Source organism: Anomaloglossus baeobatrachus, chromosome 4, assembly GCF_048569485.1.
Source record: "Anomaloglossus baeobatrachus isolate aAnoBae1 chromosome 4, aAnoBae1.hap1, whole genome shotgun sequence".
Taxonomy (NCBI): domain Eukaryota; kingdom Metazoa; phylum Chordata; class Amphibia; order Anura; family Aromobatidae; genus Anomaloglossus; species Anomaloglossus baeobatrachus.
Genome location: NC_134356.1, coordinates 468,058,092 through 468,083,140, shown reverse-complemented (window position 1 = coordinate 468,083,140; position 25,049 = coordinate 468,058,092). Strand labels below are relative to the sequence as shown.

Below are 25,049 nucleotides of genomic sequence, written 5' to 3'. Positions count from 1 at the left end.
ATGTTGTGCACTTTGCTTTTTTTCATGCGTTTCAGCAGCGTTTTGAGCTGCAGCTTTTTAATGCAAAATTGCATGCGTTTTGATTTCCAGGCAAAGTCTATGGAAAATAGGGCCGCCTTGTGCGCACGATGCATTTACAAACATTGCATTTAAGTTGCGGAAAATTTGTCAAAATCCCTGCGTTTGAAGAAGCAACATGTCAATTATTTTTGCCATTTTGGCAGCGTTTTAATAACATTGAAGTCAATGAGAAATGTCTAAACGCATATTTTTCAAGAAAGAATGCATTTCACTTGCTTTTTACTAGCGATCTGCATGTGTTTTTGACATAATAAACGCAGGTCTTTTGGTCTCTCTCTGTCGGTTGGTCTGTCGGTCTCTATCGCTCTCTCTGTCTATGTCGGTCTCTCCCTCTCACCCCCTCTCTCATACTCACCGATCCACGATCACTGGCGCAGCGCTGCACGGCGTTCACACTGTGGCGGCTTCTCCTCTTTTGAAAATGCCGGCCGCTCATTAATCCATCACATATTCCCTGCTTCCCCCGCCCACCGGCACCTATGATTGGTTGCAGTCAGACACGCCCCCACACTGAGTGACAGCTGTCTCACTGCAACCAATCACAGCCGCCGGTGGGCGTGTCTATATCGAGCAATTAAAAAAATAAATAATTTAAAAAAAAACGACGTGCGGGTCCCCCCAATTTAGATACCAGCCAGAGTAAAGCCACACAACTGAAGGCTGGTATTCTCAGGATGGGGAGCTCCACGTTATGGGGAGCCCCCCAGCCTAACAATATCAGCCAGCAGCCGCCCGGAATTGCCGCATCCATTAGATGCGACAGTCCCAGGACTCTACCCAGCTCATCCCGAATTGCCCTGGTGCGGTGGCAATCGGGGTAATAAGGAGTTAATGGCAGCCCATAGCTGCCACGAAGTCCTAGGTTAATCATGGCAGGTGTCTCCCCAAGATCAGCTGTGCTGTCACTGAGGTTACTCGCGGCCACCACTCTCAGGTGGAAGACTGTAGCTGTGGCCGCGGGTCACCTGAGTGACAGCACCGCTGATCACGCGGCTCACTGCAGTCACTCAGGGGATTTGCGATCACAGGTGAGTCCTTCACATGTGACCGCAAATCAGGCTGCCACACTGAGAGAGACGTGCGATGTCAGTGAAATCGGGTGAAGATCTGACGTCATTGCTGTGGACTCCTGTGTCCTGGCACTGACCTCAGAGGTTCATCTGAGTTCATGACAGCAGACAGAGACAGAGCCACGAGATGACAATGAAGTCGGGTGCAGTTCATCCGAGTTCATTCTCATTGCCCGACTCTGTCTGTGTCTGCTGTCAGCAGACATGTAGCAGAGCTGAATTGCCGGGGAACGCACTGACAAAAATGCATCCAAAAGGCATGTAAAATGCATGCAAAATGCATCCAAAATACATGCGTTTTGGATGCATTCTTTTTGTCAACACGCACCATCACGTCTGCCAGAGGGTGCATTCTTTTCCGCACTGGTCAGGACGCAATGTGCACACATAGTGTAAAGGCCCCGTCACACACAGAGATAAATCTTTGGCAGATCTGTGGTTGCAGTGAAATCATGGACATATTGTTCAATTTGTACACAGCCACAAACCTGGCACTGATTGTCCACAATTTCACTGCAACCACAGATCTGCCGCAGATTTATCTCTGTGTGTGACAGAGCCTTTACTGTTGCTCCGCTATCTGTATTACTTTATTATCTTTCTTATGTTATTAATTGTTTGCTGTTATCATGCCGTTGTTTGGTGATTAAAGGAAGATGTTACTAGTGATGAGCGAGCACTACCATGCTCAGGCGCTCGGTACTCGTAATGAGCCTTTGGATGCTTGGATGGGCACAACACGAGTACCTAAGTATAATGGAAGATAATGAACAACTTTAGCATTTTTTGGTGGAAATCTTCCAGAAAAATGCTCAAGTTCCCCATTGACTTCCATTATGTTATGTACTTGAGTCGCTCCCATCCAAACATTCAACTGTTAACTAAGAGAACTGAGCACCTGAGCATGGTAATATCACCTATCTATACAATACGTAATAACTTGTTGATGGGTTGGGGGTTCAAAAACTGGGACCCACATTGATAAGCAGAATTGGGAACTTTTATCCCCCTTAAAATGGAGCAGCAGTGCAGGTGTACTCCCTGCCCCCCAATTCAATCCATATGGCGCTGTACTTAACTTTTCCTGACAGCCTGGAAAGACTGGAGCAGCAGTTATGGTTGCACATCTGACCCTACAGCGTCATCTTCTAAAGAGGATAAACGTTCCCCACAGGGAATAAAAATAATCCGATCTATCGATGAGCGCGGGTCCGAGAGGTGGGATACCCAACAATCAGTAAGTTATCCCCTGTCCTACGGAGAGCTGATAACCAGATAACTCCTTTAACTTGTGATCATGTTCATATAGTGCATTTTATACGGGTTTATATGCGGTTTGAAAAAAGCTCAGGATGAATTGAAATGTGTCAAACTGCCATGTATGCCACTATACAAATCAACTAGAAGAATCTTCATATCTTCATTGAGAGTCCAATTATCTGTTACACTTGATCTCTAAAGTGACTTCACATACCCTGCTGAGCAGAGAAAGCCCTCTGTGAATAAGTCTGCATGCTCCACTTTCAGTCCTAATACAATACAGGAACATTCCTTAAAAGGCAGGGGCGGGCTGGGCTGGGAGGCAGGAGGGCAATTGCCCGCCGGGCCGCCCTCCCAACCGCTGTACAGGGACAGCCACCTGCTGCATAATGTCATTATAACACTTACATGGCCGCGCACAGTGGGTTGCGCATGGCCGTGTCTCCTGTACTGTGATGCCACGGGGCCGGCACTGACACATTACAGGCGCAGACAGTGTCAGCCGGCAGCATTATAGTACAGGAGACATGGCCGTGCTCAGTTCACTGTGCGCGGCCATGTGTTATAATGACGTCTTACCAGGGCCGCCATCAGGGCATTACTGCCCTTCTTGGTGTAGAAGGAATCTGTCACAACATTTTTGCTATCCCATCCGAGAGCAGTGTAATATAGGGGCAGAGACCCTGATTCTAGCAATGTGTCACTTCCTAGGCTGCTTGTTGTCATTTTTTTAAAATCATTAGTTTTCTCTGCTGCAGATCTAGCAGTACTCTAACTGCTGAGCTCTATATAGCCCCACCTAAACCAATAATTGGCAGTTCTGTGTACACTGTACATGAGCAGAAATCTGTCAATCAGGGGTATAGGCGTGGATATACAGAGCTCATGAATATGCTTGACTACTTGGCAGTGCATTTACTAGTCCTCTAATGATAATTACCGTCTGATAGCTACCCTAAACAGCCCAGTAAGTGACACATCGCTGGAATCAGGGTCTCTGTCTCTACATTATGCTGCTCTCAGATTAGATGACAAAATCTGGTGACAAACACCCTTTAAACTCATTTACATTTCATGAATCTTTCCTGAAATCAGGTACAGTCAGTTACTAAAAAAGTAAGATTCTCTATAATATGTTCTTGTTGGATTATTTAATTAAATGACAACAGTTTAAAAAACAGCAGCAGATGCTCTTCTAATCAGGCTGTCCAGTCATAAATGACTCTCGCTGTTAAACAGAGAAACTCTACATGTACATAACAGCTTTCACACAATGAAATATAGACATTACTATAGAAACCATACAACAAGCCCTCTGATGTCTTCGGCTTAATTAAGTCTTTCAGTTACTTGGGCTTGCAAGTGACTTCTTTATAAAAGCTTCTGAAGATTATCACTTAATCAATGCTTGTAGGAGACAATGAGTGATAATTACTTCCACATTCAATACACATCACCCATAGTTTCTCTAATCCTAAGCGCAAGAGTCTATACGTTCTTAACATTTACCCTTTGTAAATCGCCATTTCTGGCAGTTTTCTGTCTAATACAAAGAAATAAACCTTTAAAGGTATTGGATGGGATACGTCAGCTTGGTTCGTATTACCAAATATTAAAATACATAGGTATCACACATCATGGTAGCATTCTTAGCAATGTGTATTTCATCCTTACAAATAATAAAGGCTTCTACACAAATATAAGATGGGGAATATTTCTACTCCCTTTAAAATAGGCTACCGTTTGACCATAACATATCTATATGTAGCGCCCTTTCATTCTGTAGGACATTGACCGACATTAAAGAGGAGGTCCACTGGTTTTACATTGATGGCCTATCCTTAGGGCGGCTTTGCACGTTGCAACATCGCACATGCGATGTCGGTGGGGTCAAATCGAAAGTGACGCACATCCGGCGTCACTTTCGACATAGTAGTGTGTAAATCCTAGATGATACGATTAACGAGCGCAAAAGCGTCGTTATCGTATCATTGGTGTATTCTCCGACATATACATAATGCCGGTGCAGAGACAGGTACGATGTAGTTCATCGTTCCTGCGGCAGCACACATCGCTGTGTGTAAAGCCGCAGGAGCAAGGAACATCTCCTACCTGCCTCCCAGCTGCAATGAGAAGGAAGGAGGTGGGCGGGATGTTTACATCCTGCTCATCTCCGCCCCTCTACCGCTATTGGCCGCCTGCCGTGTGACGTTGCTATGACGCTGCACGACCCGCCCCCTTAGGAAGGAGGCGGGTCACCGGCCAGAGCGACGGTCGCAGGGCAGGTGAGTGCATGTGAAGCTGCTGTAGCGATAATGTTCGCTACGCCAGCTATCACAAGATATCGTACCTGCGACGGGGGCGGGGACTATCGCACTCGACGTCGCAGCATCGGCTTGCGATGTCGTAATGTGCAAAGCCTGCCTTAGGATAGGTCATCAACATTTGATCGGCTGGGGTCCAGCACCCCGCACCCCCACTGAGGCAGCCAGAAATGCTCAGTTCCGGAACTGGCCTGTCAAGTGACACATCCGCCTCTCATTCAAATCAATAGGAGGCGGATGTGCAGCACTTGGCCACTATCAGAAGATGGAGCAGCTGAGCATTTTTGGCTACCGCTGCCAGCACTGAAAACAGCTGTTAGGCGGAGGTTCCGGGTGTCGGACGCTGAACAATCAGATACTGATAACAAGGATATGCCAATAATGATAAAGTAGTGGACAACCTCTTTAAGGAAGAAACATTGCACTTACTGTTTCTTCAGATAAGGGTACGCTCACACGAGCGTATGAATCAGACAAGTGCAATGCGATAAAATCGCGCATTGCACTTGGAGCAATGTTATTCAGTGAGGGAGAGCAGATGGTCAGCTTTTTTCTCATCCAGATTCTGGATGAAAGAAAAGTCGCAGCATGCTGCGACTGTCAGTGAGAGCCATGTCACTCGCACCCATAAAAGTCTATGGGTGCAAGTGAAACATCTGACTGCACTCGGATGATATCCAAGTGCAATGCGATATACGCACAGGCTGACAATGGAGAAGAATGGGAGATTAACCCCTCCCTCTCCTCCGCAGCTATGATCCGATCGCAGGATCGGATCAGAGTTGCATGACACTTGGCTCACGCTGGCAGCACTGCGGGAGTCAAGTGTCATTAGCATATTGCATCTTATGCACTTGCATCAGATGCCATACCATCATGTGATTACAGCCTAATGCTAGCATTAATGCCAGACACCTATATTGCAAAACAAAGCGCAAAGTTGATTCCAGTTAATACAATTGTATCATTATTTTCCTTCTAAGTTCTCAAGAGCGTATTTTTACTTCCAATGCTGTTCATGAAAAAAACAGTCCAATTTTATTCAATGGGGCAGGGCAGATGAGTGATTTTTTCCACTGACCAAATCCGAGTGTGAAAAAAAATTGCAGCATGCAGTAATTTCTTATGTGGGTCATATGAGATTCATCCATTCAAGCCTTTGGGTGTGCAAAAAAATCGGATGCCACTGTATAGAATTCGATCTTTATGGATACATTGCAATTCTTTAACATAAGAAACTGTATTTATACTTGTAAATTCTTAACTACTACTATTGTATAGGAAACCAGAATACATACGGATGACAAATGAGAAAAAAATCATCCGAGTTTTCTGGATGAAACTAAGAAGATTTTTTTTTACACTCATGTGAACCAAACCTTAAAGGAACCAATCACCAGAATTTTCGTATATAAGGCCTAAAACACACTTCCGCATAAAAAACATCCGTGTGACACGGTCCGTTTTTCGGGTCCGTGTTCCGTTTTTTTGGAGCGTTTCTCCGGTACGTATGGCATCCGTGTGATGGCGTATGCGAGCCGTGTGTAGGTGTAAAATGTCCGTGTTTGTGTGTAAAATGCCCGTGTATGTGTACGTGGAATGTCCGTGTGGAATGTCCGTTTGTGTGTTGCACAATGTCGTTGATACATGTCGGGAGACAGCAGACAGAGTTGCGCGATGAGAATGAACTCGGGTGAACTTCACCCGACTTCATTGTCATACCGCGGCTCTGTCTGTGTGCCGCGTACTGATTAGCGGTCACCTGTGAAGGATTCACCAGTGACCGCTAATCCCCCGAGTGACTGAAGTGAGCAGCCCTCTCTCATACTTACCGCTCCCTGATCACCAGCGCGGCGAGGAACAGCTGTGCAGAGAATACGCGGCAACAATTACTTTGAATATGCCGGCTGCTCATTAATCAATCTCGTATTCCCTGCTTTCCCCACCCACAGACGCCTGTGATTGGTTGCAGTCAGACACGCCCCCCACGCTGAGTGACAGGTGTCTCACTGCACCCAATCACAGCAGCCGGTGGGCGTGTCTATACTGTGCAGTAAAATAAATAAATAAATAATTTTAAAAAATGGCGTGCGGTCCCCTCCAATTTTAATACCAGCCAGATAAAGCCATACGGCTGAAGGCTGGTATTCTCAGGATGGGGAGCCCCACGTTATGGGGAGCCCCCCAGCCTAACAATATCAGTCAGCAGCCGCCCAGAATTGCCACATACATTATATGCGACAGTTCTGGGACTGTACCCGGCTCTTCCCGATTTGCCCTGGTGCATTGGCATTCGGGGTAATAAGGAGTTTTTTGCAGCCCATAGCTGCCAATAAGTCCTAGAGTAATCATGTCAGGCGTCTCCCCGAGATTCCTTCCATGATTAATCTGTAAATTACAGTAAATAAACACACACACCCGAACAATCCTTTATTAGAAAAAAAAACACTAACAAATTGCCTTGTTCACCAATTTTATAAGCCCGAAAAAGCCCTCCATGCCCGGCGTAATCCAGGATGGTCCAGCGTCGCTTCCAGCTCTGCTGCATGAAGGTGACCGGAGCTGCAGAAGACACCGCCGCTCCTGTCAGCTCCATGCAGCTAATAAAGGGAATAGCGCGATCAGCTGAGCTGTCACTGAGGTTACTCGCGGCCAACGCTGAATACAGCTGATCGCGTTATTCCCTTCATTAGCTGCGTGAAGCTGACAGGAGCAGCAATGTCTTCTGCAGCTCCGGTCACCTTCATGCAGCACAGATGGATGTGACGCTGGACCATCCTGGATTACGCCGGACATGGAGGGCTTTTTCGGGCTTATAAAATTGGTGAACAAGGCAATTTGTTAGTGTTTTTTTTTCTAATAAAGGATTGTTCGGGTGTGTGTGTTTATTTACTGTAATTTACAGATTAATCATGGAAGGTATCTCGGGGAGATGCCTGACATAATTAATCTAGGACTTATTGGCAGCTATAGGCTGCCAAAAACTCCTTATTACCCTGAATGCCAATGCACCAGGGCAAATCGGGAAGAGCCGGGTACAGTCCCAGAACTGTCGCATATAATGTATGCGGCAATTCTGGGCGGCTGCTGACTGATATTGTTAGGCTGGGGGGCTCCCCATAACGTGGGGCTCCCCATCCTGAGAATACCAGCCTTCAGCCGTATGGCTTTCTCTGGCTGGTATTAAAATTGGGGGGGACCGCACGCCGTTTTTTTCAATTATTTATTTATTTATTTTACTGCACAGTATAGACACGCCCACCGGCTGCTGTGATTGGGTGCAGTGAGACACCTGTCACTCAGCGTGGGGGGCGTGTCTGACTGCAACCAATCACAGGCGTCTGTGTGTGGGGAAAGCAGGGAATACGAGATTGATTAATGAGCGGCGGGCATATTCAAAGTAATTGTTGTCGCATATTCTCTGCACAGCTGTTCCTCGCCGCGCTGGTGATCGGGGAGCGGTATGAGCTGGGGGAAGAAAAAAAACGAGCGCCAATGTAAGTATGACTGAGAACAGCAGAAAAAAGGTAAGTATACTGAATTTAATTTAAAAAAAAATAAAAATAAGATCGCTAGTGTAAAAACGCACACGTACGAAACGTGCTGAACACGGACATACTCCGTGTGCGGTCCATGCAGGCACGGACCCATAGACTTTAGCGGGTCCGTGCCTGCGTGCTGCCGGACAAAAATGGACATGTCGTCCGTGCAGAAAAGCGCACACACGTACTTATCACACGGACACACGTTCCGTGTGATTATACGTGTGTGTGCCATCTACCATTGAATAACATGGGTCTCCGTGTGTACGTGTCTCCGGTACGTGCAAATACGTACCGCACACGTACAAAAAAAACGGATGTGTGTTGCGGGTCTAACCTAAAGCCAGTGCTATACTGGCACTATCATTCTGATTATCTACATACCTGTAGTGGGCAGCTCGGATGTTTAGGCTTTCAAATCTAAGAAAGTAAAGCTTAAAAAATCAGCAGCTTCTTGACTGGCATTTGCAACTGAGCAGATAATGTCTGGGTGGGTACATATATGGATTCCCGCCCCCTGCCTGTTGTTCCTCCCTCTCTGTTCACTATAGTATTATGCTAACAATTCACTTTGATTAAGGACCTGTGGTGAGGTCATACCCATGTGACCAGGTATCCAGCTTTGTTGGCTGAGGCTCCACCCCTTCTCATCACATGGGTATGACCTCACGACAGGTACTTTAGCACAGTGAATAGTTTGTATAAAACCATAGTGAACAGAGAGGGAAGAACAACAGGCGGGGGGCAGGAATACATCTGAATATACCCACCCATATATTATCGGCTCAGTTGCAAATGCCAATAAAGAAGCTGATTTTTAAAGTTTACTTTCTTGGATTTGAAAGCCTAAACATCCGAGCTGACCACTACAGGTATGTATAGAATCAGCCTGATAGTGCCAGTATAGCACTGGCTTTAGGTTATATACGAAAATCCTGGTGATTGGTTCCCTTTAACTTGGATCCTGAAAGAACCTGAAGCATGATGGATATGTAAATGTCCCCAAGAATAGGAGGATTTTATAGTACATATCCAAGGTTGTAAACTTTGTACTTATAAATGCACTAACTGAGTCACGGCACATTGTAAAACATATTATTACAAATATATGAAAAAATCTAAATAAGTATTAAACCCAGGCAGTAAGTTGCCTCCCACTTTTCTGCTCCAAAGCTGATTTGTATTCTTCTGGATGGAGAAGGTCTGGTTAGAATTAACCTCAATTATCTTGGCAAAGCCCAGATTCACTCTGGTTCTTTGGTGAGTCAACGTAAAGGGGTACTCCGGGAAGATAATTCTTCTATTGTCCCTGCCCTCATACACTATAAAGATGAGATGCACAGTGCATTTCCATATCCTCACAATACCTGTAATTCAGTGTGATGCTGGAGCCGCTCTTCACTGCTCCCCCTCCCCTCTGGGACATAACATCACACATCAGAGTCCTGCTCCGTGAAAATTGGGAACAGTCAGCCCCCTGATAACATCTGGTTCCCTGCAGTCAGAGAAAAGGGGGTGTGGTGAGGACGTGGCCTGCTGCATGCTGTTAGTAACAGTCAGCCCCCTGATAATATCTGGTTCCCTGCAGTCTACAAACAGGGTGTGTGGTGGGGACGTGGCCTGCTCCATGCTGTTAGGAACAGCCACCCCCCTGATAATAGCTGCTTTCCTGCAGTCCAAAAAAAGGGGGTGTGGTGAAGGTGTAACCTGTTCCAAGCTGTTAATAACAGACAGCCTCCTGATAATAGATGCTTATCCTGCAGTCTGAAAACAAAGGGCGTGGAGCGGGTGTGGCCTGATCTATGCTATTGGTAACCGTCATCCCCTGTCATGGGATGTGACAGGATCACTAGGGACAGGGAAGCATAAACAGGCCCTCAGGCTAAGGGAACCCTAGCTGATCCTGATTCAAAATATATGTCTGAAGGTAAATATATTTGGGCTGCCTTCCTTGCCCTAGCCCCTGAACAACTCAGGTCTAGTGGCCCCTCTACCTCCACCCAGGAGAGGGCCGGAACAGGAGTGGTTAATCTCACACAAATATACAGATAGAGGAAAACCAAAACTCAAGCTCACAGCAAACACTCACAGAGGTATAGATCATATGTGATCAGGAGGAAACGAAAAGAAAGGAGGAACTAATCATAGAACAAGAGTATTTCCACAACACACCAAACAGCACACAGAAGTGCACCAGCAACAGGATATCAAAGCCCAATGACCGGGCTCGCAAAGCTATCATCGGCACGGGAGAACGGGCTCCACCATCTTAAAAATGGCAGAAGTGAATGCAATACATCTTCTGTAACATGTGACTCAAGCAGTAATCCACAGGGTAGCAGACATCAACTCCTGCAAGCCTGATAACAAGAACACAGCTGGTCGACGCCCGAGCCTCTCTGTGCAACTCAAAAGCAGCATCATGTGGAGTGTACAACTCTGCTGTGTGAACAATGTTAGAAGTAGTCCTGATACTGCGAGTTTTGAGCCAGACACCGTATGACAGCTCCATGATAATAACTGCTTCCTTGCAGTGCGAGAACAGGGCATGGTTGGAGCGTGGCCTGCTCTATGCTCTATATCAGCCTATTAATATCTGCTTTCCTGCAGTCTGAGACAAGGGGGTGTTGCCTGCTCCATACTGTTAGTAACAGCCAGCCCCCTAATAATAGCTGCTTCTCTCTAATCTGAGAACAAGGGGGTCTTCCCCAGCTCTCAAACAGAAGAGAAGCAGATATTATGAGAGGGCTGGCTGTTACTAACAGCATTGGGCACCCCCCTGATGTGTGAGTGTGTCACCCAGGGAAAGGGGTACTCGGTACCGGGCGGTTTGCACTTTGGGAATGTCACTTTGGTGGTGGCCATTACCCGGTCCCGTGGCCTGGGTGCTTTTTAATGGGGAGTATTTACAGGGGAGAATAAAGTAATTTGTGTGACACCACCTGCGGGTTGCAGTTAATGTTGTGGAACCGCCGCTGCTGAAGTGGGTACTCCCAGGGCTGGTGGTAATGGCAGCTGAGGTGGTAGGCCCTATGCAGGTAGGGTTGAGCCTGGGAGATGTATGATGAAGTAAAAAGGGAGACCACACCATGGATTGTAAACAACAGTCTCTACTCACTCGGACCCTTGGACGGCTGGTTGAGTTCCCTGTACTTCCAGTGACTCTGATGCTCTGCCTCGGCACTCTCAGTGTGGTTGGGTTCCCGTAGCATGGAGCATTTGGAGGCTTCGACTGTCCCTTTGCGGTGGCAGTCTCCTTCTCCGTATGGCGGGCAGTGTGAACCTTGTAGGGAGCTATGTGTTCGAACCGTAATCCATGCTTTACTGCTGATGCCCCTAGATATGTGGGTCAGTGAGATCCGTGCAGGTCCCCTCACTGTGCAGGTATTTGCCAGGCCATCTGAAACTGTCACCTGACCTAGGGCCCTGTGCCCCGTGCGTGCTCTGATCCCAGCGGTACTCGGGTGTACCTGCCCTGGCGACCACTCTCTTGTGCCCCCCGGTCACTGTTACACGACCCAGCTCTCAGGCACGTCCATGCCCCTCACTGTGCACCACGGTTCTCTCTAGACTCTTTCTGACTGCCATCCCCTCCCACCAGACTGTCTAGTTCCCTGGTCAGGCTCCGCCCTATTGGTGGCTCTCCCCTTGTCTGACTAGGCAGTGCCCCCTGGTGTGGAGTGGTAACTAGGATTTTGGTGTGTGTGGGTGTTTCTGGCACTAGTGTTCCAGGTCCCAAGGGGTAGGTCCTGCATTCCTGTAAGGATGCAATTCCCTGTAGTGCCCTGAAGGTCTCAGGGGTGCTACATGAGGTTATGTCCCAGAGGGGAGAGGGAGCAAAAAATGTCTCATTGAATTCCAGCTATAATAATAATAGAACTGCACTGTGCATCTCATCTTTATAGTTTACGGGGGCAGGGATAGAAGAAGAATTTCTTATCTCCCCGGAGTACCTCTTTAACCCTGGCTGACTAATTAAGGGACATTATGGATTGAGATTCATTGACGTTTTTATATTTATGTAATTGCAACTGTCAACAGATGTCCTTATAAACATACAATACTGATACCAAATTATGCAGGAGTACATACCATCCACAAAACTGGGGAAAGATGCCACTTGCTTTGTTTGCTGAAATAAATAAAAAAAAAACTGTTAACATCCCCTAACAACAAAAATATATATGGTATTATTTGATTACAAATATTACTAAAAGAAAAAGCAAAAAAATAAAGGGATTTGTGGCATGACCTAAATTTCGGAAATTATTTTATGTGCCAGATTTGCAAATCCTGACAAGGAAACATATTATGCATCCTGTCAAGATTCATCTTAAAGAGGTTGGCTACTACTTTAACATTGATAGTCTATCCTTAAGAGGTACTTTGCACACTACGACATTTCAAGTGTGATGTCGGTGGGGTCATGTCAAAAGTCATGTCGCACTTTCTGCGTCGCTCTCGACATTGTAGTGTGTGAATCCTAGATGATACGATTAACGAGCGCAAAATCGTCGTAATCGTATCATCGGTGTAGCATCGGCGAATTCCATAATTACGCTGACATGACGGTCCGATGTTGTTCCTCGCTCCTGCGGCAGCACACATCGCTGTGTGTGAAGTCGCAGGAGCGAGGAACATCTCCTACCTGCGTCACCGCGGCTCCCGTAGGCTATGTGGAAGGAAGGAGGTGGGCGGGATGTTTACATCCCGCTCATCATCGCCCCTCCGCTCCTATTGGCCACCTGCCGTGTGACGTCGCAGTAACGCCGCACGACCCGCCCCTTTAATAAGGAGGCGGGTCGCCGGCCAGAGCGACGTCGCACGGCAGGTGAGTGCATGTTAAGCTGGCGTAGCAATAATATTCGCTACGGCAGCTATCACAATGATATTGCAGCTGCGACGGGGGCGGGGACTATCGCGCTCAGCACCGCATTATCAGTTTGCGATGTCGCAGCGTGCAAAGTACCCCTTAGGATAGGTTAGCAATGACTGATCGGCCGGGGTCTGACACCCAGCACTCCCTACAATCATCTGTAATTGGTGCCGGCAGCGGAAGAAGGTGGGTAGAAATGCTCAGTTCTGGAGCTGCCCCATCAACGGAGAGCAACCACTGTCGGGTATTGCACATCTGTCTTCCATTCAAATCAATAGGAGGCGCTTGTGTAGTACCCGGCCATCGCTGCTGTCAGAAGGGAACTGAGCATTTCCAGCCATCTGCTTCCGCCGCGGGGACCAAGAACAGCTGATCAGCAGGGATGTCGGGTGTCAGACCTGGCCAATTAGACAATGATGACCTATCCTTAGGGGTACTTTACACATTGCGACATCACATCCAAAATCCTTTGTGTGACGATAAACGTCGCAAATCGGTGATCTGTGTAGCGTCGGTCATTTTCATAATTTCGGGTCGACAGCAGGTATGATTTTGTTTGTCATTCCTGCAGGTCCACACATCGCTGTGTGTAAACCCGCAGGAGCGACAAACATCTCCTTACCTGCGTCCCGACGGCAGTGCGGAAGGGAAAAGGTGGGCGGGATGTTATGTCCCGCTCATCTCCGCCCCTCCGCTTCTATTGGCCGGCCGATTAGTAGAGTCGCGGTGACATCGGTGTGAGGCTGAACGCACCTCGCCCTTGAAGGAGGGATAGTTCGCCAGTCACAGCAACGTCGCCAAGCAGGTATGTGCATGTGAAGCTGCCATAGCGATAATGTTCGCTATGGCAGCAATCACCACATATTGCATGTGCGTCGGGGGCGGGTACTATCGCTCTCGGCATCGCTAGCCGATACTAGCGATGTCGCAACGTGTAAAGTACTCCTAAGTATAGGCCATCAATATTAAAATAGTAGACAATTTCTTTCTTTTGAAAAAAGAAGATAAGAATCTAGTTGGTAAGTGACCATCTCTATAGCATTAGCATGCTGGCAGTGACGTGACCACCCGTCAGATCTGGCAATTTACCAGAATCCTGACAGCTTCAGTTTCAAAACTGGAAACCAGGTTAATGTCCAGCTATTGCCAAGTTGTGAAGGAGACCAAAGTTATTTTCACAGTTTATTACGCATTTTTTGAACGATATATAGGAGATGATACAAAATTAAGGAGAAGAGTCAAACTTTCCTTTATACTTTTCTAAGCCTTCCTGTGTTTGGTTAAAAAAACTGCATCAAAAACTGACACACAAAACTGCATATGTAATTACAGCCTTTTCAGCATGTGTGCAATTGTTATGTTTTGGGTGGAAATTCTATTTAGCCTGGACTCAAAGTGCAATTATTGATGATTTTTCTAAGACCCGCAACACACATCCGTTTTTTTTTTGTACGTGTGCGGTACGTATTTGTACGTACCGGAGACACTTACACACGGAGACCCCTTTGTTATTCAATGGTAGATGGCACACGCACGTAAAATCACACGGAACGTGTGTCCGTGTCGTAAGTACGTGTGTGCGTTTTTCTACACGGACGACATGTCCGTTTTTTGCCGGCAACACGCAGGCACGGACCCGCTTTAGTCTATGGGTCCGTGCCTGCACGGGCCGCACACCGAGTATGTCCGTGTTCAGCACGTATCGTCCGTGTCCGTTTTTCATCACAAAATCTGAAACACTTGTTACCAATCTATCAGGTCATTTGAAAGCAAACAACAACACCAGGATCTCATGATGAATGATTAAAATCGTTAATTCGGTAAGAATGCGGGCCTTTAAAAACGGAAAGCACACGGACAGCACACGTACGTATTTTATGTCAATACGGACATTCCACACGCACACACGGCTCGCATACGCCATCACACGGATGCCATACATACCGGAGAAACGCCCCAAAAAAACGGAACACTGACCCGAAAAACGGACCGTATCATACAGACGTTTTTTTTTGCGGAAGTGTGTTTTAGGCCTAAGACAAAGCCAGAAGTGGATTCAAGAGTAAAGGCCGCTTTACACACAACGACATATCTAACGATATGTCGTCAGGGTCACGGTATTCGTGACTCACATCCGGCATCGTTAGCGACGTCGTTGCGTGTGACACCTACGAGCAACCGCTAACAATCAGAAATACTCAACAAATCGCTGATCGTTGACACGTCGTTCATTTTCAAAATATCGTTGCTCGTGCTGGATGCAGGTTGTTCGTCGTTCCTGAGGCAGCACACATCGCTACGTGTGACACCCCAGGAATGACAAACAACAGCGTTCCTGCGAACGGCTCCGGCAACGAGGTCGGAGTGACGTGAATGCGGCTGCTCTCCGCCCCTCCGTCTCTATTGGTGGCCCGCTGTGTGACGTCGTCGTGATGCCGCACGAACCGCCCCCTTAAAAAAGAGGTTGTTCCCTGGCCACAGCGATGTCGCTAGGAAGGTAAGTCCGTTTGACGCGTCCCAGCAATATGTTCACCACGGGCAGCAATTTGCCCGTGACGCACAAACGACGGGGGCGAGTGCGAACGCTAGCGACATCGCTAGCGATGTCGCAGCGTGTAAAGCAGCCTTTAGGCATATTAATGGGATCAATGCAACAGAAATCACCAACTCTTTAAATTAAACTTTTTTAAGAATGTTTGTTTCTCCATTTATATTAACAATTATGAAATCTTACACTTGTCACTCTAGCCAATGGATGTTATAGCAGACAGCAACACCCTCCTCTGCAGAGGTCACTTATTGGCCGTCTCCTTATTATAACCACCGGCAGGATTATAACGAAAAGGTAACAACCACATAAGGATAACACATAATGACACCACTGACAATAGGTGATGGTCATAGCACACCTCCTCCTCTGTATAATGACCACTGCTTGGATCAGTGCATGCCTAGAAAACCCTCCCATAGAAGTCATATCCTGACTATTGCCTGTTCTATAATGGCTGTAAAACACATTTCTAAATGTTGATCACTGCTGTTCAGACAAAATGGCCACCTCACAAGCAAAATAGAATAAAAAGTCTACATCAAAAAATGAAAACTGTTTAGAAAAAATATTTATTATATATGGTTTTAAATTTGCATAAAATATAAATATATGTGATATGCGAACTATATTTTTCCTTCCTGCTGGATCCACTTATGGCTTTGACTTAAAACACTGCATCAAAAACTGCATTTGTGACGTCCTTAAAGGAATTATCAAGTCTAAAATGACAAGTCTGCAGTCACTCTGTGTCACTCTATGTGACTGCAGACTTGTTAATCCTCACATCCCAAACATGGTGCACTGTGAGGATTCTCCAATGTCATAACCGGGAACAGCGGCCTTGTGACCTCAAGTGTGTGATATACAGATTCCTGGCCAGTATCAGACTACACTGTGTCCTACCTCCAGGGCCGCCATCAGGGCATTACAACCGTGACAGGTGTATGGGGTCTAGTGAAGAGGGGGGCCCTGCCAGGCCCGAGATAATTACTTAGGTTTATTAATTAACCCCCGCCTCACCAGGTCCCAATCACAGCTGCAGTAGAGGGGCCCGGCAGTGTCGCTTCTGCCACTATACATTGCTACTTTGCATCGCATGCAAGTTAGCCATGTGTGCTGGAGGCAGGATCAGTGGGGCAGAGCAGGGCTCAGCATGCAGCAGTGCGATGAGGTCATCACTCTGCGACCTCACTACACTACTGCAGGAAAGCAGAGCCGCAGAGGTGGCGAGGACTCGGCAGCCAGTGGGAACAGGTGACCACTCTGTGTGCTGAAGACAGTAGCAGGATGATCTCCAGGGGTCGTGGGGGCCCGCCGACCCCAGTACCTGCCTTACTTTAGTTAGATGCACTTCAGAAGGTGCATATCCAGCTGAAATGTATTGCGGCTCAGAGAGGACGGCGCGCAACTTGGGAGCCGAAGAGGGTGAGTAAAATGTTTGCTTTTTTTTCTTTTTTCCGTAAATATGCCAGGAGGAACCTAGAAAGAGGACACATATGCCAGGAGAAGGATATACCAGGAAGGGAACAGAAACCATAATAGGTACATATATACCAGAATGTGCCCAGGAGAAGGATATATTTACAAGGAGGACCCCAGGATGGGCCATATATACCAGGAGGGGACAAATAAACCAGGATGGGGACACACATACCAGAAGCGGCCCAGGAAGAGGACATATATACCAGGAGGAGGTAATATATGCTAGGAAGTGGACAAATAAAGCAGGATAGGACCAGGAGGAAGACATATATACCAGGATGGGGGCATACAGTATATACCAGGGGGAGGACATATATACCAGGTTGATATTATACAGAGGGGCAGTGTGTGAGGGATAGTATACAGAGGGATAGTGTGTGGGGGGCAATATACAAAGGGGCAGTGTGTGGGAGAATATTATAAAGAGAAGCAGTGTGTAGGGGGATATTATACCGAGGGCCATTGTGTGTGGGATGTATTATATAGACAGGCAGTGTGTGTGGGAGAGATGTTATACAGAGGGGTAGAGTGTGTGGGGATATTATACATAGACGCAGTTGGGGAGAGACATAATGGAGAGAGGCAGTGTAGAAGGTATATTATGGAAAGAGACGGCGTAGAAGATGTGTTATGGAGATAGATGGTGTAGAAGGAGTGTTATGGAAAGAGAAGGTGTAGAAGGTCTGTTATGGAAAGAGGCAGTGTAGAAGGTGTGTTATGGAGAGAGGCAGTGTAGAAGGTGTGTTATGGAGAGAGGTGGTGTAGAAGGTATTTTATGGAGATGGGCATTGTAGAAGATGTATTATGGAGCGGGGCGGTGTAGAGGGTGTATTATGGAAAGAGGTGGTGTAGAGGGTGTATTATGGAAAGAGGTGGTATAAAAGGTGTATTATGGAGAGGCGGTGTAGATGGTGTGTTATGGAGAGAGGCGGTGTATATGGTGTGTTATGAAGTAAGGCGGTGTAAAGGGTGTGTTATGGACAGGGGCAATGTAGAGGGTGTATTATGGAGAGGTGTATTAATTTTCTAAGGGAAATACAGTAGATCATTTTCTGGAACAACTTCAAGGGTGCTAACACTTTTGGCAATGACTATGTGTATATATATATATATATATATATATATATATATATATATATATATATATATATATATATATGTTTATCTAAAAGTGGTGCCGGACTGTTGAAGGTTTGAAGGTTTTTTTTTTTTTTTTTTTTTTTTTTTTTTTTTTTTTTTTTTTTGTGGTGTTTTTTTGATATAGTTCTTTGTGGTTTTTCCCCCCAAAATGTTGCCAGTATGGGGCCCTGAAATTCCTAGTGGCGACCCTGCCAGCCGCGTGCTGGAAACCTTGGATTCTGACTGGGAGTATGCACATCACATACTTGTGGTCATGGGATCGCCATTCCCAGTGCTGACTCTGGAGAATCCTCACAGTCATTTTAGATTGACCAACTCCTTTAAAACTTGCAGAAGACCAAAAATCCCCATAAATGCATTTATTTACATGAACTCATATCATAAATCAAGCATATTAGTCAGTAAATATTACACAGAGGTGGCTCAATAAACATTTCCAAGGTCTTGTTGGTTTGTATAACAAATAAGCAATGGAGTTAGTCACTTGGCTTGTAAAAGTTTTAGCTTGCCGCAATTACTCTATAATGAGCTAAAGACAGACACTTTGCACAAAATGTGGACATAATTCTCAGTTCCCTGCAGACCAGAACAGATTTATATTTAACCGAGTGCCTCCCTGACCTTCATTCTGGAGTTTTAGTGATCCTCTGGGAATGGAATACTGCCACTCTTAAAATATATTCTCTGCTGTGTGGGGGGAATACATAACATATTGTAGCATAAATTGGAAAGAGATAAACTTTCTGAATATTAAGAAGTAATACACTATTTACTGGTCCATTTGATATACAATAACTCAATGAAGGAATCATAATAAAACACGTTGTAAAGGATTCCATCACATTTTAAAGGGGTTTTCCACTACCCTTTCTCAATCACTATGATCCTGAAAGTAAAATAATAACACCTAAACTCGCCTCTGGTGCCGCAGCCGTTACAGCATTGTTGGCATTGGCTCTCCCAAGGCTCAATTGTGACATTATGTTATACGATTCCTGCTACCAATCAGTGGCTAATTCACTGTCCCCAATTTTTGACATATCAAACATTCAGAGGAAGTGAAGGAGAAGTCGCATCTCTCACCCTCTCCAGATGTCAATTACCTCTAATTGAGGGGACAGTGAAGAGGCCACTGATTGGCCACCGGGACAGAGTTGGCAGAGCCAGTGCCTATACCACTGGAATAGTGCCCACACCAAATATGAGTATAGGTGTTATTCCTTTAATTAAGGGGAACATAATGATTGAAAATGGGATGTCCCAGGATTGGACAACACCTTGAAAGGATGCTGCATGTACACCTTCACAACCAAGTCTCTCTTACAGTATGTCCCAATACGTCTAAACAATAAAATAATTTGTATCAGATCTTGAATAGTAATGGCTGAACCAGACTGTAAAGTTTGGGGTCTGGCACGGACCACGAACACTGACTTCTTACGGAAGTTAGTTTACTTTACTGTTCGAGTTTAGCCACGCAGATAAAAAAGGAAGTAAAATGGGGATTAAAGCAGGACAGTTATACTTACCAAGTCTCCGAATGGCTGTAACACTGTTTCCGGGTCCGCTCATTAGATCTCATGACTATTCTCTGTTGCCCCTGGTCACCCTTTGTGGCATTGTCTGTGTTTGTTTGCAGACAGACTGCCCAGTGTCTGTGATTGGTTTCCCTCATAGTAGCTGTCTGTGTCCCGAAAGTAGAGTGTAAAAATGAATAAATAATTGAAAAAAATGGCATAGGGTCCCCTGTATTTTGACACCTAGTGCAGATAAAGCAGACAGGCTGCAGCCTCCAGCTGTGTGCATTATCTTGGCAGTGTATCAAAATACAAGGGACCCATAAGGCATTTTTAAAATTATTTAAATAAATAAATAAATAAATTTAAAAAAATTAATTGGAGCCTCCCCAATTTTGATACCCAACCAAGATAAAATATAAAAAGTGGATTAGGCAGTGTGCATATTGATTACTTGATTGCAGACATTTCTCCCCAAATCTGCATCTCCTAGCAGAAAAACGCACCAAAACTGCATGAGTTTTTGATGTGGTTTTGGTGCATTTATCTAGCAGGAGATGCAGATTTTGTGCAGAAATGTCTGCAATAGGGATGCGCGATCCTGATCTGTAAAGATTGGGTATCGTACCGATCACATAGTGATCAGCACTGTGGCTCAGTGGTTCGCACTGCAGTCTTGCAGCACTGGGGTCCTGGGTTCAAATCCCACCAAGGACACCATCTGCAAGGAGTCTGTATGTTCTCCCCGTGTTTGCGCGTGTTTCCTCCGGGTTCTCTGGTTTCCTCCCACACTCCAAAGACATACAGATAGGGACTCTAGATTGTGAGCCCCAATGGGGACAGTGTTGCCAATGTATGTAAAGCGCTGTGGAATTAATAGCGCTATATAAATGAATAAATATATTATTATTATTATTGTGTACACGATCCCGACCACGAGCTTTCCTGGGAAGCTAGTGTTACAGATCGGGTCGAGATTAGGTCATGTGCTGTAAAAAGAAAGCACATTATTATAAAACATTGTCATTATACTTACAGGTCTCGCGATGCTAACTGCTACCATTGCTATGCTGCCGGTAACCAGCAGTGACTTGCAGGACCTTCAATGACGTCATAGCATGTGACCGTCTGGTGTGAATGTTGATTGGCATACAGACTAGTCACATGACTATGACGTCATCGAAGGTCCTGGTAACTGAACTTTCATTGTCACTGTGCGAGTGTCGCATCACAGCGCACAATCTCCCCACAGGAGAGACAGCAGATGTGCTCCTGTCGGGAGAGTGTCAGGCTGTGCGGGGTGATGCGAAACACAAGTGCAATCATCCCCTCACTGTCAGCCTGCATCTCGCTCTATACAGAGCGATGTAGCAGAGCTGACTTGGCTCCCTGTGCTTCTCACTGTGTATAGACTGTGTCTGTCCACAGTGAGGAAGTTAACATTACTGTCCTGTGGGTTACGTCGGACTAAGGATTGTTTTTTATACTAAAGGTGGAGTCTCTAAATGTTTTTATTGTTTTATTTCTAATAAAAAATACAGGTAAGATATATCTTTGTACCGTGTTAGCCAGTAGAGATAAAAAATTGTTTAGAAGAACTGAAGTCCTCAGTGGTTGATACCTTTTAATGGCTTAGCCATTAAAAGGTATCAACCACTGAGGACTTCAGTTCTTTTAAACAATTTTTAATAAAAAAATAATTCTGTTTTGTATATTTTTTACGGTTTCCTAGAAATTCATGGTGGCTATCTCTAATTTGGCGTGACACTATGAATTTCGAGCTTAGTACCATCTGAGAATTTAAAGCTGGTATTAACCCCTTTATTACCCAGCATGCCACCTCATTAGGGCCACTGGACGAACCGGATAAAGCGCTTGTAAATGACACTAAGAAACAATGCACCATTTGAAGGGGCGGCTGCAGGCTGCCGAGAATCCCAGCCCTCTATAAATCTCTTGTAAGGCCACATGTAGAATATGGGATCCAGTTTTGGGCTCAACATTTTAAAAAGGACATTTAGAAGTTAGAGTCAGTTCAAAGGTGGGCAACTAGATTATTGCAAGGAATGGAAGGCCTCCAATATGATGAGAGGGTGAAAAAGTTAGATTTGTTTAGCTTAGAAAAAAAGACGTCTCAGAGGAGATCTCATTTATATGTATAGATACCTCTGTGGTCAATACAAAAAACTGGCACATGACATTCTTTTCAAAGACAATACTAAGGACCAGGGGACATTCACTGCGAGAGGAAGAAAAGCTAAATAGGAAAGGGTTCTTTACAGTTAGAGCAGTCAGACTGTGGAATGCCCTACCACAAGAGGTAGTAATGGCAGATATTATAACAGTTTTTAATAAAGGGCTGGATGATTTCCTCAGTACACACAACATTGTTGGTTATAAATCACTTAATGACAAAATGTATAATTGGTGGAGGAAGGTTGAACGAGATGGACCTAGATCTTTTTTCAACCTATGTAACTATACAAGGTGGAGATTGGAGACCCAAAGCCAAGAGGCTTATACTTTGTCCTACAGTTCAAAGATTGGAAACCTACCGAGACAGAATTGACTCTCCTATTTTAGTTTGGGGTTTTTTTACAGCATCTTTAGAAGTTCTTCAGATATAAAATATATTTACAAAAATTTTTCTTACACATTTTTTTTCAGTAATTTAGCATAAAGTTTAGAGCATGTTATTTCAAAAGAGCTTTCAGGGGAAGTGTTTTTTTTTCTTTTTTTCCCACAAATACCATCAGCTAACATCAGCTTTTGTAGATATAGTGTTTACAATTTGCTGAGATGTGATACAGATGGCAGCCATTAGCGTTAAGGCCCATTTAGACTATCAGCTTGTATAAACCTGTGGTGCAAAAGTGTTCATTGGATCATTTGTGTCGGCAATAAATCATAGTTCAAAGGAACATATCATCCATTGTAAACAGGATTTGTGCTTCTGATAATGACTGTTCTGTCTGCCTGCCTAAATAGGCCATTAAAGGGCCGTCCATCGGCTTGTACTTAGCAGATAGGCGGTTGCTTAACAGCCATGGTCGGCTCTACTAATTGGGCCCTGTGCTTACATTCTTTCTAAGTGCACCCTGTCCTGATTTCTGATGTGAAACCCTAGCATCACTGTGTCTCAATGCTTTGATTTGTGATCTGCTATGGATTTGTAATCCCAAAATTATTGATGAAGCAGGTCCACTCCTACTTTAGCGTTCTTCCCTATGGTACTCAGATAAATGGATGGCACTATAGATGTAATTTATCAAGTCTCAAGGTAACTAAATCAACTGGTTTAATATATAGTAATATAAAGTTGAGTATTGGCCATAGTCTTCATATCTATATATATAATTGCCTTATTCTGTCTGTCTGTGTCTTGCTCCAAAATTGTGTCCTTACGGTGACACAAAGCTGATTGGCCGCTGGGCTCGCCATGGCCCCGCCCCCCGCACGGATTGGCCGCTCGCCCAGGCTGCGCCCCCACACGGATTGGCCGGCCGCTCGCCCAGGCTCCGTTCCCCCCACAGATTGGCCTCTCGCCCCGGCACCCTGCAGGCATTGGCAACTCGGCCACGCCCCCCCCCCCCCGCATTCCCCGAACCGACACGGTCACGGAGCCACGACTACCAGGTGAGTACTGTACCCCTGGGAGCCCACATCAGCGTACGCCGCCTAACCAGCCGACACATACCCTCGTATTGCTGGGGCTGGCCGGCGTATGCTGGTGTGGGCTCCCGTGCGAGCGGGGGACGAGATACGCTGGTAACCATGGTAGCATAGTTACCAGCGCATCAAGGTCCTGCAGCGGCGGAAAATACACACACGCACACACATAGCACACACACACACACACACATCAGATCACACTCACTCTCACACACACATCACATCGCATCCACATACTCACAACATCCTGGGATATCGCTTGCTTCTCGGCGGCGATATTGTGCTGTGAGATTCCAGGACCTGCCGGAGGATCACATGGCCAGAAGCATGTGGTATCTCCGGATGTTGTGAGTATGAGCGCGTATGTGCAATATCGTCAATGTGTGTGTGCGTGAGTGTATGCGATCGGGTGTGTGTGAGTGTATGCGATCGGGTGTGTGTGAGTGTATGCGATCGGGTGTGTGTGGGTGTGTGTGAGTGTATGCGATCGGATCTGTGAGTGTCGGCAGAGGAGCACGGCGTGCTGGAGGAGGCTGGGAGGAGAGAGGCTGATCCTGGGGAAGGCTGGGATGGGGAGGCTGAGAGAAGACAGGCTGATGCTGGGGGAGGCTGAGGCTGGGGTAGGCTGGGAGGAGAGAGGCTGAGGCTGGCATGAGAGAGGCTGATGCTGGGATGAGAGAGGCTGATGCTGGGAGGAGAGAGGCTGATGCTGGGGACAGAGAGGCTGATGCTGGGAGGAGAGAGGCTGATGCTGGGGACAGAGAGGCTGATGCTGGGAGGAGAGAGGCTGATGCTGGGAGGAGAGAGGCTGATGCTGAGATGAGAGAGGCTGATGCTGGGGACAGAGAGGCTGATGCTGGGAGGAGAGAGGCTGATGCTGGGAGGAGAGAGGCTGATGCTGGGATGAGAGAGGCTGATGCTGGGATGAGAGAGGCTGATGCTGCGGGTAGAGAGGCTGATGCTGGTGCAGAATGGGGGATGGAGCACGATGGGGGGTGCGCAGCATGGGGGATGGAGAACGTTTGGGAGTGCGCAGCATGGCGCATGGAGCACGTTTTGGGAGTGCGCAGCATGGCGGATGGACCACGTTTGGGAGTGCACAGCATGGCGGATGGAGCACGTTTGGGAGTGCGCAGCATGGCGGATGGACCACGTTTGGGAGTGCGCAGCATGGCGGATGGAGCACGTTTGGGAGTGCGCAGCATGGTGGATGGAGCACGTTTGGGAGTGCACAGCATGGCGGATGGAGCACGTTTGGGAGTGCACAGCATGGCGGATGGAGCACGTTTGGGAGTGCGCAGCATGGGGGATGCAGCACGATGGGGAGTACGGAGTATGGCGGATGCAGCACGTTTGGCAGTGCACAGCATGGCGGATGGACCACGTTTGGGAGTGTGCAGCATGGCGGATGGAGCACGTTTGGGAGTGCGCAGCATGGGAGATGGAGCACGATGGGGGGTGCGCAGCATAGGGGATGGAGCACGATGGGGTGTGCGCTGCATGGGGGATGGAGCACGATGGGGAGTGCGGAGTA

General features: G+C 46.5%; 1 protein-coding gene across 2 annotated transcripts in view; it reads right to left on the bottom strand.

Moving 5' to 3' along the window:
- APBA2 (amyloid beta precursor protein binding family A member 2) overlaps positions 1-25,049 on the bottom strand; it is a 596,113-nt gene that overhangs the window by 209,654 nt on the left and 361,410 nt on the right. For both annotated transcript variants that reach the window (XM_075345685.1, XM_075345686.1), the window contains exon 5: positions 12,370-12,409. In XM_075345685.1, the coding sequence (XP_075201800.1) occupies positions 12,370-12,409 (40 nt within the window). The remainder of the gene's footprint in view (positions 1-12,369; positions 12,410-25,049) is intronic.